Below are 13,760 nucleotides of genomic sequence, written 5' to 3'. Positions count from 1 at the left end.
CACCTTTAATACTCTGTCATCTGATTAGTGCCATATATAGGTCATCTAGAAAGATGTAGTGGTCTTTAGTGGGTTACAGTGTTGGTCTTTAGTAATTATAGTTGACTGTATATATTAACAATGTAAGTCTATAATATTTCCTCATTTAGTAGAGGTTCTCGAGACTGTTCTGATAGGGTTGCGGTCAACAGGGAAAATAACAGTGCAGTTAGGACAGCAACATAAATAGACTTACTTTTATATATTTATATAACACTTTCTATAATGGAAGGAGACATCACTTCCTTTAACTTTTGTTGTTGATATCAAATGCTACGTGTCCAGTCAAAACTATGGTATTTTGATGCAAATTCACCTGCCACTTGGTAATATGGCTAATGCTAATATAATATTTGGCCAAGTGTTTGCTCCATGTGTGAGGCTGGTGAATCATTCTCCTGCTGTTGTTTATGCATTTAAAATGTCCAATTTTCTGTCATGTTTTGTTGTGTTTATAATTTGCATGTTATTCAGCCTATGCTGTCTGATCTGATCTGAAAATGTTCAAGTTCAAGTTCAGTTTTATTTCTAGAGCACATTTAAGCACGAAACAAGGCCGACCAAAGTGCTGCACAACATACAATAATATATGACAAGAAGAAGATCAGTAAACAAATAGGAACTATTCAAAATCCATACAACAACAAAAGCAGATTAAAACAATTCAAAGGCACATATTACTACATGTTAAAAGCCAGAGAGAAAAGATGTGTTTTAAGATATGACTTGAACTCAGATAAAGTGGAAGCCATTCTGATGTGAACTGGTAAGTTGTTCCAGAGGGTGGGACCAGCCACTTCAAAGGCTCTAGATCCTCTGGTTTTTAAGCGGGTTCTAGGGGTCTGAAGGATAAATTTGCCCTCTGATCTTAGTCCCCTCTTTGAGAGAAGAGAGCGGGAGATAAGATAGAACCTTGTGGAACTCCACACGTTAGGTTGCCTGTGGTCGAGTGACAACTTCCAGTTTTTACCACAAATCTCCTGTTTGTTAAGAATGATTTAAACCAGTTTAAAACCACCCCACCCAGTCCCACATGAGACGCCAAATGAGAAATAAGAATCTCGTGATCGACAGTGTCGAAGGCAGATGACAAGTCCAACATCACTAAGATAGCAGAAGCACCAGAGTCAGTAGTCATTAAAATATCATTTAAAACTCTTACAAGAGCAGTTTCAGTGCTGTGGAGTGATTTGAACCCAGATTGAAATTTTTCAAAGATGTGAAATGTCTGATTTTAAGAACATTTTGTGACTTTTGTACCATAAAAGGTTAGTTCTAGTCAAATCTCATTGGTTAAGTGGTGTCTGAGAGTGCTGAGAATCCAGAGCAATGGGCCATTTCTGCAGGCATTTCACCAGTAGGTGGTGACAAGTGACTGTCAAATTTGACTGATTCAATCAGGAATGGTCGGAATAGCTTACTTACTATTTCTGTAATAGTATTATATGTCATAAATAATAAAAGTAGTATTCTAGTATGCTATTTTGAATTCAGGCGCTGCCTTTATGACTGAGTCATTGAATCATTTACTCAAACGATTTATGGTTCATTCAAGAATGCCAGTATAGTGAGACGCAAAACAGTTAATTAGTTTGTGAAAATGTCATCACTAATATAGTAAAATATGCTGAAAAGCAACTTGAGAGGATATTTGAAGCAGTCCCCACTCCCCACTATTTGAAAGGCTCATAAATCTCAACTCTTGCTTAATTTTAAATCTACTGATAGGCCTGTGAGGTTTAAGTTTAGTTGTAAAGTTACAATTGGGTGTTGGAAAACATCATTATCTCCATATAAAACATTATCTCTATGAGATGTCCTAATATATACCATATACCGAATTCCAGTTTTGCTAATCGCACAGGTTTGCAGCTCGTGCTTGGAGCAACAGATGCCACGCTGTGGAATAAAGCCCTTCAGAGCGAGGGAGGGTGGAGGAGTAGTGTGGCAAACTCCACTCACAGCGAGAGCTGCTCATACTGCTCGTGTATCCACTCATGGAGAGACTTTCAGTCCTCATCGTTTGCGACACCTATCAGAGAAACCCGAGGCTCATGACTTTATGATTTTCACCACACAAAACACGCCGTAAAACCTGCTTAGGGCTCATCTGACAAAGTTGGCTGGCTGTCCTGGGACAGAACAGATTAAAGGGGATAGTACATGGATATTTCTCAGTCGCTGGTCAATCTCGGCTGTGAGAGCATAAAATTGACCTCTACTTAAGCTGTTAATCGTGGAGAAACGAAAAGAAAAGCGAGCAAGTGGGCATGCCACCCAAGAAAAAGGTAAAATGTGTTGTGTGTTTGCGAGTGTGAGGGAGTGATGATGAGGTAGACATGAGAGTGCCATTCGAGGAGAGTGCCATCTGTTGCTTTCAGCTGTAATCCATGTGAGCTTGAGCTGCTATGCATCATTGCTTTTATATACCATAGACAATACAATGTGTGTGCACCAGTACTGGGGTAAAGAGTGCTCTGCCTATGCTGGATGTTTTCTATGTCAAAAGTAAAGTTATCCTGAAATTTAACCTCCACGTGACAGGTTGCACAATCAATGCGATGCTGAAAGTGATGGAATTGTGCTGAGCAGTGTTATGAACATAATCCTTTTCCAATTGTCAGGATGACAAAACTCAGCTGTTTCTCAAATGATCTCTAAATATAGAACAGGTGTGGGTTTGTATTTTGTGTGAGTGTGTTTTTTTCGTAGTTTATAATTTTTTGGGAAAGTACCCTGATTTACTAAATACTTAGAATAGGAAAAATGATGACCTGTCAAAGGGGCATTAAACTGTTATTGTTATGCTTATATATATATATATAAATATATATATATACCCTGAACAAAATTATAAACGCAACACTTTTGTTTTTGCCCCCGTTTTTCATGAGCTGAACTCAAAGATCTAAGACTTTTTCTATGTACACAAAAGGCCTATTTCTCTCAAATATTGTTCACAAATATGTCTAAATCTGTGTTAGTGAGCACTTCTCCTTTGCCGAGATAATCCATCCACCTCACAGGTGTGGCATATCAAGATGCTGATTAGACAGCATGATTATTGCACAGGTGTGCCTTAGGCTGGCCACAATAAAAGGCCACTCTAAAATGTGCAGTTTTACTGTATTGGGGGGTCCAGGGGGATCCGAAAACCAGTCAGTATCTGGTGTGACCACCATTTGCCTCACGCAGTGCAACACTTGAGCCTTAGATCTTTGAGTTCAGCTCATGAAAAATGGGTGCAAAAACAAAAGTGTTGCGTTTATCATTTTGTTCAGTATATATACAGTGTATATACATTTTTTTTTTACTGTGGTTTCCAGTAGAAATATCTAAACATCATTAAATAAAGTTTTAAAATTAAAATTGTATAAAATAAAAATAATTGTTTTCAGAGTTCATGTTAAATCTAGTTTATTTTTCATACCCTAGTTGGCAAGTTCATGTTAAATTTAATTATTTTCCATACCACAATTAGCAAAAAACAAACAAACAAACAAAAAAAAAACTCAAGGGGGCATGAGAAAAATAAACTTATGAAGTTTTTTTTTTTTTTCAGAACCCAGTACCTAATGTTTCATTTAATTTTGCTTGACATCTTGTTTTATGCATGTTTAGATATTTTAACTAGAAAACAAAATCGATCAGAAAAATTGAAAAACAGTAACTTTTGTCTGCTGGAAAAACAAAACATTTAGTTTCAACGTCCTTGTTTTGTAGCTGCGGGGCGTTGAGGACGTGTGAAACTCTAGTCTCTATCTGCAGTGTTGTCCATTGGACAGGACGAGTTTGCATTTGTCTCTTTCTCTCCAAATCCTGGATTGACGCATGCCATCTTAATCTCTTTACAGAGAAGCAATCATGACCAGGAGGCAACAGCGAGAAAGAGAGACGTAATGTGCATGAGTGTCTCTCCCATAGGTCTCATAGTGTGTTTTGTTTCAGTACAGAATGGGCCGGATCTGTACCTTTTCTATACATTGCCTTAACTGGCACAATGTTTGGTTGATATAAAAATACAAGTTGGTGTTGGTGCTATGCAGTGTGTTTTTATGGGGAAAAACTAAAATCATCTCTAAAAACTGATCAATGTTATAAACACTCCTTATCATTTAACCATAGCAACCACATAGTTAATCTGGCAGAGCGTTTATTGTATTATGATATAAAGTGGAGATGTGCCACTTCTACATAGTATTACAGAATTATAAAACTGATAAAAAATTGTTCAGTGTACTATATTGCATGTTTATCTATCTGCTTCATATCTGATTAGGAGGCAGTTGCAAATAAAGTGTGCTGCTCCACTATCCACAATTTGTCCTCTGTTTTGTCCACTCAGAGCTCAGGAAAATGTCCTGGCCTCTCAGAAAATTAGTATTCTCTGTCACCCATATATTCACCTGAGACCAAACTGAACATAGCCTTCAGTCTGCTTAATTAATTAAAGTCTTAAATTTTGTATTAAACTTTATATTTAAGCATGTAGTGTTACTGTCTGATGTCATTGTCCAGAAAGAAAAAAATCCCTACATTTCCGGCTCCTGCTGTACTTAGTGTTGAAGTAAAAGGTGCTGACTCACTAAATGGATCTGACCCAAATCTCATGACATGTTCTGTGGTGCGGTAGCAGGAGTCACACAGGTTGCAGTAGGTGGATGTTGGAGTAAAGCCCAGGACTCAAACCATAATAGCACTGGACTAAAAATCTACTAGTGTAATACTGTGACTTACTTGTGTCTATTAATCCTAATTATTTCAAAAAGTACACATTACACTGAGTTGTTGTTTCTTTTAAAAGCATTTCTTTAAAAAAAAAAAAATCTGTTTTAAGTATTAATACACTATATTGTGGTTTAATGGGAAATCTAGATTTTAAGTCATACACCTCATGTGAAATTTACTGCATAGCCAGCACATTTTCTTTTCTTGAGGTTTCCATAGCAACGTCTGTTCTTGCCTCAATTCCTTACAGCTTTTAATGCAGACACACACACAGTTCTCTATTGTATTGATAAGAACTGATAAAATCTTTTTTCCTCACTTGTATTTCGTAATGTCATCAATCTGAATTACCCTTATAGTAATAAAATTTGATATTAAACACTGGGCACCTGAGAAAATACAAAGAACAAAGTTTCTAAATCATGATTATAATTTTTAGAATTACCCATATTGGCCCTGTGATAAACTAATTATGGAACGTTTTGAATATACAAGTCTTCCTGGTGTCAAGTGAGTACATGATTCCACTGTAACAATATCCTACTGCAGCAGAGTGATGATGATATAGGTATGTTTTGCTACTGTAGGACCTGGACAACTTGCGACATTCCAGACACTTCTTAAAGAGATTGTCCGACCATCTGTGCATGAGCTGAAGCCTAATTGGGTGATGGAGCAGGACAATGATCCAAAACAGAATCAGATCCACATCTGAACCGCTCAGAAGAATCAAAATGAACGTTTTGGAGCAGCCTAGTGAAAGTCCTGACTTGAATCCAGTAGAGATGACGTGGAAGGACCTGATGAGTATAGTTCAGTTTTGCAGAGCAGTTTGGACAAAGATATTGCTTAATTCATATTCAGTTTATATGGACAATTCATACTTTTTTCTCGCAATTCCTTCCTAGTTTACATCTCACAATTGAGACTTTTTTTTCACAGAATTCTGAGTTTACATGAATAAAACTGCACTTGGGTTCTCACTACGCTCGCCTTCAGTGGACTGATTCATTACAGAATACACAACCGCAAAAATGAACCCAGTAGTTCGCCTCCGTCAAGGTAATCGCTCCGTTGAGGATTATGTGGGGGACTTTTGTGGGCTTTGTCACCTAGTGGATTTTAATGAAACATTCCTGAAAGATGCACGGCCAAGGAGGCCATTCAAGAACTCTCTTCTTGTTCTGTCACAGTCAAGTGGTCTGTCCATGTCTCTGCACCGCCATGGCTCCCCGCTCTGCCTGCTCCGCCATGGTCCCCCGCTCTGCCTGTTCCTCTTCACGGGCCTGGCCCTCCATCCCTCCCCCAGTTCCACCTCCACTCCACCACCCTCCTGGACTTTTTGGGTTTTGTTTGGGCGTCTGGAGCCGCCCTTAGAGGGGGGGATATGTAATGTGGGTTTTGGGTTTTGTTTCATGTTCATGTTTTCCATGTCTTTTATTTTGTATTGTTTTATGCTGTTAGTGTCATGTGTGTTCCCTTGCCCTCTTGTCTTCATGCTATTGGTTCCTCTGTTCATTGTGTCATGTTCTGATTGGTTGTCTTAGTCATGTGTTTTGTTTCCCATTGGTTTGTTCTTGTCATGTGACCCTCATTGTCTGATATAAGTAGCCATCATGTTCCCATAGTCTTCGTCGTGTATTGATGTTGTAACCCGCTGTCGGTGAGTCTAGTCTGTTCATGCCACGTCAAGTCTGTGTATCTTGTTTGGATTTCACCTTGTTTGAATAAAACTGCACTTGGGTTCTCACTACACTCGCCTTCAGTGGACTGATTCATTACAGCATCTATCAATTTATTTTTTTCTGCCATAGTATAAAAAATAAAGATGATTGCGGCTTTTTAACTCATAAGTCAGACTTGTTTTTCTCACAATTGCAAATACAAATCTCAATTCCAAGTTTTCTTCTGAGAGTTGTGAGCTGATAACTCAGAATTGCTAGAAAAAAAACTCTGAATTGGGAGAGAAAAAGTCTCAATTAGGTAATTATTTTTTCACTCCAAGAGCAAAATTAAATAATGCATTACAATGACACATTAAAATAATGCAGTGTCTTTACTCAGGTTCCCTTTGTGCAATATTACATCTTGTTTTGATTTATTTGCAACCATTTAGTTCTCCAAAGAAGAATATCATGAAATACTTTCACACCACTGTAGGTCAAATCTGATGTCACTCACTTTGTGGTTTGTTAAATGGGTTTGCACTAGTAAGTCAATCCCAGTGGTAATGTACCTATGAATATGAAGGAACACTGAAGTACTATGAGTACAATGGAGAGACTTCACTCTTCAATACACCTAAGAATGAGAACATAAATGATCCAAATGATCCAGAGCATTTTGGTGAGCATGGCATTGGTTACTAATTCAGGAGCATTTTGTACTGCTCTCTCCGTGACATTGACTTGCAGGAGAGGCGGCACTGAGTGAACAGATGTCTATGGCAGACATGAGTAAACAAAAGTGAGCACCTCTACATGACTGTGCCTATGGGAAAAGCCCCCTCCACTCCCCACCCTCCAATTATCCTGGCCTCCTCTTATTTCCTCATTTTATTCTTTACTTTTCTCAATCTCGTTTCACCACCTTCTCTGCTAATTAGCCTCATTTCTTTCAACACGTACTGTTATGTTTGCTGCATGGCCTTGAGTCAGTTTATCCAATGGGTACTGCGTTAAGCCTGTTTATTTTAAACGCTTGTGAGCACAATATTTATTAATAATAACATTCAAGCTCACATTGACGTTCTTGACAGACTTTATGAAACATTTACACCATTTACAACTTTAATTACAATTTTGCTTTGATGTGATGATTTCATGGGCAATCTAATTTGGTCCTTTTTCCCTGATGATGTTCAGGCAGGTTCTTGCTGGTTTGGTGCAGGTCTAGCTGGTGAAGTGCTGCTTACCAGCAAAAAATAGTGGGGTAACCAGCACTCCAGTATCCAAAACACAACATATGCACAAGACCAGTAGTGATTGTCTTGATAGCACGGTTATCAGCCTTATATTAAGGTCAATATGATGGTGTCAGACTGCGTACCACCAGTGTCTCTCGAGGGGCTTGTCACTGTGCCTTTCCTGTCAGCTTGTTAGTGTGCATGTGAGCATGTGTGTGAGGGTGTATTTCAGTCATCATGACTTTTGCTGTGAAATTGTGAAACTGCTTTAAATTGAAAATTTGGAATCTTAAACTTGAAATGGACTGAATATTTGAAATGAGAGTAACTAAATTGTGATTTGATGACTAAAATGCATATGTAGTGAGGTTAATTAGGCTGCTAGAGTATTGCAAAAAAAAAAAAAAAAAGCAATAAACATACCAGTAGAGTTGATTTTCTGGAATAACGTTTTTTTTTTTATCTGTATTTATTTCCAGTTTTCTAGTAAAATATCTATATTTCCATCTAATATTAAGATAAATTTACTTGAGAAGCATAATTGGGTGATATATTAAGCATAGGTGGAGGGTGAACCAACTTCAGGGTAAGGCTAAGTAGACTAATGTTAGTGTAATTCAGGGGTGGTTCTAGACCCTTTTTAGGTGGGCTTCGGCATTTCGGCGATGACTCATCTGAACGCCTCTGATTGGTCATTGCATTATGTGTGATTGGTTATAATACTCAATGCTGAAAAACACACGAAAATAAATATGGTGCAACCTGAGCTTAATTTAATGCCGCAGTCTACACTTTTAATTCATTTTCACTTTATTCGCAACAGACGTAATAGATTTAGTTTAATTGTGCAGGGGCATTTTTTGTCCAATTTAGTGGCATTATTGCCCCAAGTCCCCGTGGCCAGAGGAAGGCTTACACATGCTCCTCCTATGATATTAAGATGTGTTTTCAGAGTCTTGCTTTATGTTTACTTTTCTTACTCATTTGGGAAGTTTTTTTTTGTTTGTTTTTTACTTAAGAATGAACCTTACCACATTTTTATGGTTAAAAAAATATATTAAAAAATGTTAATGCTGTAAGCCCAAGAATACAAGAATCAGGCCAGATTTTTTTTTTCTTTTTTTTTCTATGCGAAAGCTTACATTCTGCAGCTTTGATATCTCATCAAAAGATTGTGAAGGTGCCATGTAAGATACCACGGAATATCTAATATCAAATCCTTCAGTATGTCATATAGAAGATTTAATATCATAACTGCTTTTCACATCACTGGGTTGAAAACATTATGGACATTGTGTTATGAAATTTTATAAACGCAAACTTTTTTTTTCTAGTAGCACTTTGCCATAGATTAGTGTTAAAAAATGATAGGGAGTGTTATGCTCGTATCAATTTACAAGCTCAATTTGACAGAGGTAAATAGTTTTGCTTTAAGTTCTTATTGCCTGACATTACTGAGAAATTCTCTGCATGACTTTGAACACTGCCCTTTGAGAGGAGTTGGTAATAAAATTTGATGAAGGAGCCCTGCAGGAGAAAGCGTGGGATCATTTGTGACTTTGATGACACTGTCATTATATAGTGGAGTGATCTTTACTGAAAACAACACATCAATGCATATGCCTCATTTAATGATTTTATCATATCATAATAATATCTTTGTACCTGTTTTTATTTTTTTATTTATTTATTTTATTTGAATCAAAGACAGTATAGTTTCAGCTTAATCATCTCAACATTTGCATCTCAGCGTTATATTTAACGCTATGTGCACAGTCAAGTGCTTGTTGCTACTGTGAGTCAGAATGAGTCAGAATGGACAGAAATGTCTTGGGAAAGAGAATGAGTCTGGATGTTATAATAATGCTGGTTCTTACTCTTGTACTGTGGTAGGGTTCGGCGGACCGTCAGGACTCAGGGGCCACTGAGGAGAAGGAGAAGAATGCCCAAGTCCAGCTGGAGAAGGCCAAGGTAGATTGCAACTCCATAATTCTCTCAGCTGCCCATTCCTGCTACCAGTGACGTTGGCCACAAGGACCGAAATATATCACAGCTTTAGATGTACTCATAAATTTTGCATGGCTCTTTTTCCTCTGTCAAAGTAACAAGGGAGCTGTGTCAAAAAGCTAATCACCAAATGCCTTGGTTGAAACAGCACATCAGTGTTAAATCTTGTACTCTACAAAATCAATGCTCTACATGCAACTGACAAACAATAGCTACAATTACCTTTTCTTCTGTTCCTTTACACAGTCCAAAAACAGATAAGAAGCACCGTGGCAAACCATGAATGAGCAACAAACAACAAACACTTGGTGTTTTATCATCGGCACTTTACAGTCCAGTTTTGCTCGGCTTTTAAAAACTGAATGAAACCCCCCTAACTGTGTCAGTGAGCTCCCTGGGGTCCTTTTTAATTAAGGGACTGAGCAGACAGCATCATGTCCTGCTTCAGTCCACCATCTCCCACAGCATCGCCTTTAAAAACCAGGCTATAAGCAGCTAGACTGCTATTGTGTTGACATTTGACTTTCTTTTAATTAAATACCAAATTATAATACAATAAATGAATAGAACAAAGTGATTTATTTATTATTGTGTTACCAGGCAGTATTTTTGAATATGGAAAACTGGATTATTGTTTTTTTTTTTTTAAAGTTAGAAACAGGTTATACATTGTGAAATAGAGTAAGCTAATGTTCTCAAACTTTTTTAAGGCTCAGGCAATCCTTTTAATGGCGATTTCAAAAAAAAGGTATACCAGATTTTCTTAAAAATTCACTAACTGGGTGCTTTCACACTTGGTTCGATTGCTTGGTCCGAACCCGAGTTCGATTGCGAAAATTATAGGGAGTGTTATGCTAGACTTCCATTTTGCTGACTTTTGACTTCTTTTAAATGAAGTACCAAATTATAACACAATAATTAATTAGGAACAAATAGATTACAGTATTTTAAAATATGGAGACCTGGAGGATTGTTTTTTAAAGAAAAAAAGTTATAAATTGTAATATACAGTAAGCTTATGTTTCCAAATGTTTTGTCTTAAAGTAATCCTTTAATCACTTTTTTTTTTTTATACCAGATGTAAAAATTTAAAGCATACAATCAATCAATAAATACATAAGACTGTGATTATTGTAACCTTTTTAACTTTAGATTCCTTAATATTTTAAGTTTTTGCTTTATAGGTTTAACCAAGCAAAATAAGGGCAGATTAAGAAATAAACAACACTAGTCAACCAAAAATCTTTATATATGACATCTTCAAATATATTATGCTATCAAAGTACAAATCTGCTGAAGTGTAGCCAAAAGCACTTAAAATGTAATGGGAAGCTGACCCAAGCAAACCAACTGTTTATCTCAGTTGCTACTCTACAATTGTCCTTTCGTCCTGTTACTGTAAATATATATAAATATGGATGAATCAACACTGATCACATGTAGCCTACCCTGCTGCACGCCATATAAATTATCCTTGCAAATTTTACAGCACTTGAAGGACAAGTTTTAGGTCTTTGCAGATTAAATTAATATGATCTCTTGTGCATTCAGTCTCATCATATATATTCAAATCCACACTGTCCTCAAGTGTCATAGAGCTGCCAATAGACAGCATTACCCTTTACTGGGCTGATATGGAGCTCTTTGAGAATGAATTTGTGCATTGCAATTGGTTTGAAGGTAAATGAATGAAAGCTATTATTAGTAACTTGCCTGGGGCAATGCAGCACATGTGCCGTTGCTCAAATCAGCAGTGTTTCTGTTCCAGCACTCTCCTCAAAGTATCTGTCTGCTGCCATTCACTTATACACAACCTCATGGACACATTTACAAATAAAATGGTAGAACTGAACTACATGGAGATTTTGTTTACATCTCTAGGTACAGAACTGAAACATACTGTAGCAGTTCATGTGCTCACAAAGGATTCTGATGCAAAAGTGTCACATTCAGTGTTTTTATCAAAAGGTTTCAATCTTTCCTTTTTGTTGCGATTATTCAGTTTAAGCCTGTTGCTTTCGCCGTGCGCACAAACTTCACCTACACTCCTGCAGATGATGACAACGTCCCCATACCAGGGCACGGGGTTTCTTTTGAAGCTAAAGACTTCCTGCATATCAAAGAGGTCAGTGTGTTCCCAGATCACCTGTATGACCATTACGCTGAAGTAAATCAAATTTTAAAAGTTGTTGTTTACAGAAATTTAACAATGACTGGTGGATTGGACGGCCTGTAAAGGAAGGGGGAGAGGTTGGTTTTATCCCCAGCCCAGTGAACCTGGAGACGATTCTGATCAGAAGAGAGGTGCAGGCCAGGAAGGCCGCCAAAGCGCTGGCCAAGTAAACAAATCTCATTAATAATGCAGTGTGGAGTCGTCATTTTGTAATCTTTGTGTTCTTATTGCATGAATGAATCAGCCATTTAAATGTGCATAAATTGTGGCAACATTCATTATGTACTAAATGCTTTTTTTCTCATTACAGTAAAGCGGCTAGTGCTGCCAAAGATGATATGAATGCAAAGAAAGCAGCTCCACCACAAACAGGTGCGCTGACACTTCATGTATCATTATTTGTATTAATTACTGAATTTAACTAATTAATTCATTACTGAGTTTCCCTTCATAATTTATTATTCTTTATTTGTTATTATCCACTTATCTGGACAAAAAGTATGTATGTGGAACATAAATAATGTTATCATTTTATGTTTCTGTGTGCAATTACATTTCTAATTTTTAAAAAATTATCCTTTAGTTCAGCAAGTGAAGAAAAAATCGGTGAGCAAATACATAATGCTGTGATTATGACCTTGTCACACACACATTTATGTTTATATTCATATATTGCCTGTTTGTTTAAACATATTTTCACCGTTTCTTTGACTGCAGGGAGAGCAACTGGCTGCATATGATGTTGTGCCTTCCATGCGTCCTGTGGTGCTCATGGGTCCTTCGCTAAAGGGCTATGAGGTGAGGGCCATTTGCTGTGCAATGTTCAGTGAGTCATTCACTGTCCAAACTCTCTGAGGATCTTCAGCATTACTGCTTTGAAGCAGCCAGTGGCTCAAAAGACATATGAAAATATATTACTCTTAACTTAAAACAAGTACTATTCTTATTTTAAATTGTGTATAATGTGTCTTATAGCACAACCTGAGGATTATATTCTTATGTTCTCTTGTACCGCACTTATGCTGTACAAATATGTACTGCCCTCTACTGTACATAACGGAAACTACACTTTTATGAAACACTGTTAATGGTGTTTTCTACCTTTTATTTTTATTTACAGGTTACAGACATGATGCAAAAAGCTCTCTTTGATTTTTTAAAACACAGATTTGAAGGAAGGTATGGTACACATGATTAAGGCGTTAATGGACTGTTGATTCATTACAAAGGAATCTTTACTATAATAATAATTGTGTGTAGACAAATAGAGTATTGTGACTTTTCTAATATGTAAATCCATTGCTAGAATTACTATCACCCGGGTGACGGCAGATATTGCACTTGCCAAGCGATCGATCCTCAACAACCCCAGCAAGCACGCCATAATGGATCGCTCCAACACCCGTTCCGGTTTAGGTAATCACTACTTGCTGTTTTCTTAAAGGGGTCATATGATGCGATTTCAATTTTTCCTTTCTCTTTGGAGTGTTACAAGCTCTTTGTGCATAAAGAAGATCTGTAAAGTTGCAAAGACTAAAGTCTCAAATCCAAAGAGATATTCTTTATAAAAGTTAAGAGTCAGCCACACCTACCTAAAATGGCTCGTTCTAACATGCCCCCACATATCTACGTCACTATGTGGGAAGATTTGCATAACGCCGCCCAAATGTTCACGCAAAGAAAGAAAGCGTAACTTTTATTCTCGCTGTAGTATTGTTGTTGCCGCCGCCGCCATGTCGTGAAGGCGCTGTGTGTTTCATTGTGAAAGCGAAACTACTTTGTTTGGCCTTCCAAAAGAGGACGATATCTGCTTCGTCATGCCTGGAGCTGATCCGTGCTGGTCGCTGAGGAAATTCAACAACTTTGCGCTGTGGATCACCGGATTGGTGGACGAAGCGGAGTCCAGCC

General features: G+C 37.5%; 1 protein-coding gene across 6 annotated transcripts in view; it reads left to right on the top strand.

The window, feature by feature from the left end:
* Positions 1 to 13,760, top strand: part of LOC107664070 (voltage-dependent L-type calcium channel subunit beta-3-like) — a 33,723-nt gene that overhangs the window by 11,625 nt on the left and 8,338 nt on the right. For 4 of the 6 annotated variants that reach the window (XM_016454515.1, XM_016454514.1, XM_016454513.1 and 1 more), the window contains exons 2-9: positions 9,566 to 9,643; positions 11,682 to 11,804; positions 11,879 to 12,018; positions 12,163 to 12,224; positions 12,436 to 12,458; positions 12,570 to 12,650; positions 12,973 to 13,031; positions 13,159 to 13,268. In XM_016454515.1, the coding sequence (XP_016310001.1) occupies positions 9,566 to 9,643; positions 11,682 to 11,804; positions 11,879 to 12,018; positions 12,163 to 12,224; positions 12,436 to 12,458; positions 12,570 to 12,650; positions 12,973 to 13,031; positions 13,159 to 13,268 (676 nt within the window). Of the gene's footprint in view, positions 1 to 1,976; positions 2,328 to 9,565; positions 9,644 to 11,681; positions 11,805 to 11,878; positions 12,019 to 12,162; positions 12,225 to 12,435; positions 12,459 to 12,569; positions 12,651 to 12,972; positions 13,032 to 13,158; positions 13,269 to 13,760 lie in introns of those variants that run through there. The other 2 variants (XM_016454518.1, XM_016454517.1) reach the window with 1 other exon arrangement.

This window comes from Sinocyclocheilus anshuiensis, unplaced genomic scaffold (assembly GCF_001515605.1).
Source record: "Sinocyclocheilus anshuiensis isolate Anshui unplaced genomic scaffold, SAMN03320099.WGS_v1.1 scaffold23, whole genome shotgun sequence".
Classification (NCBI taxonomy): domain Eukaryota; kingdom Metazoa; phylum Chordata; class Actinopteri; order Cypriniformes; family Cyprinidae; genus Sinocyclocheilus; species Sinocyclocheilus anshuiensis.
This window is presented reverse-complemented; position numbering and strand designations above follow the sequence as displayed.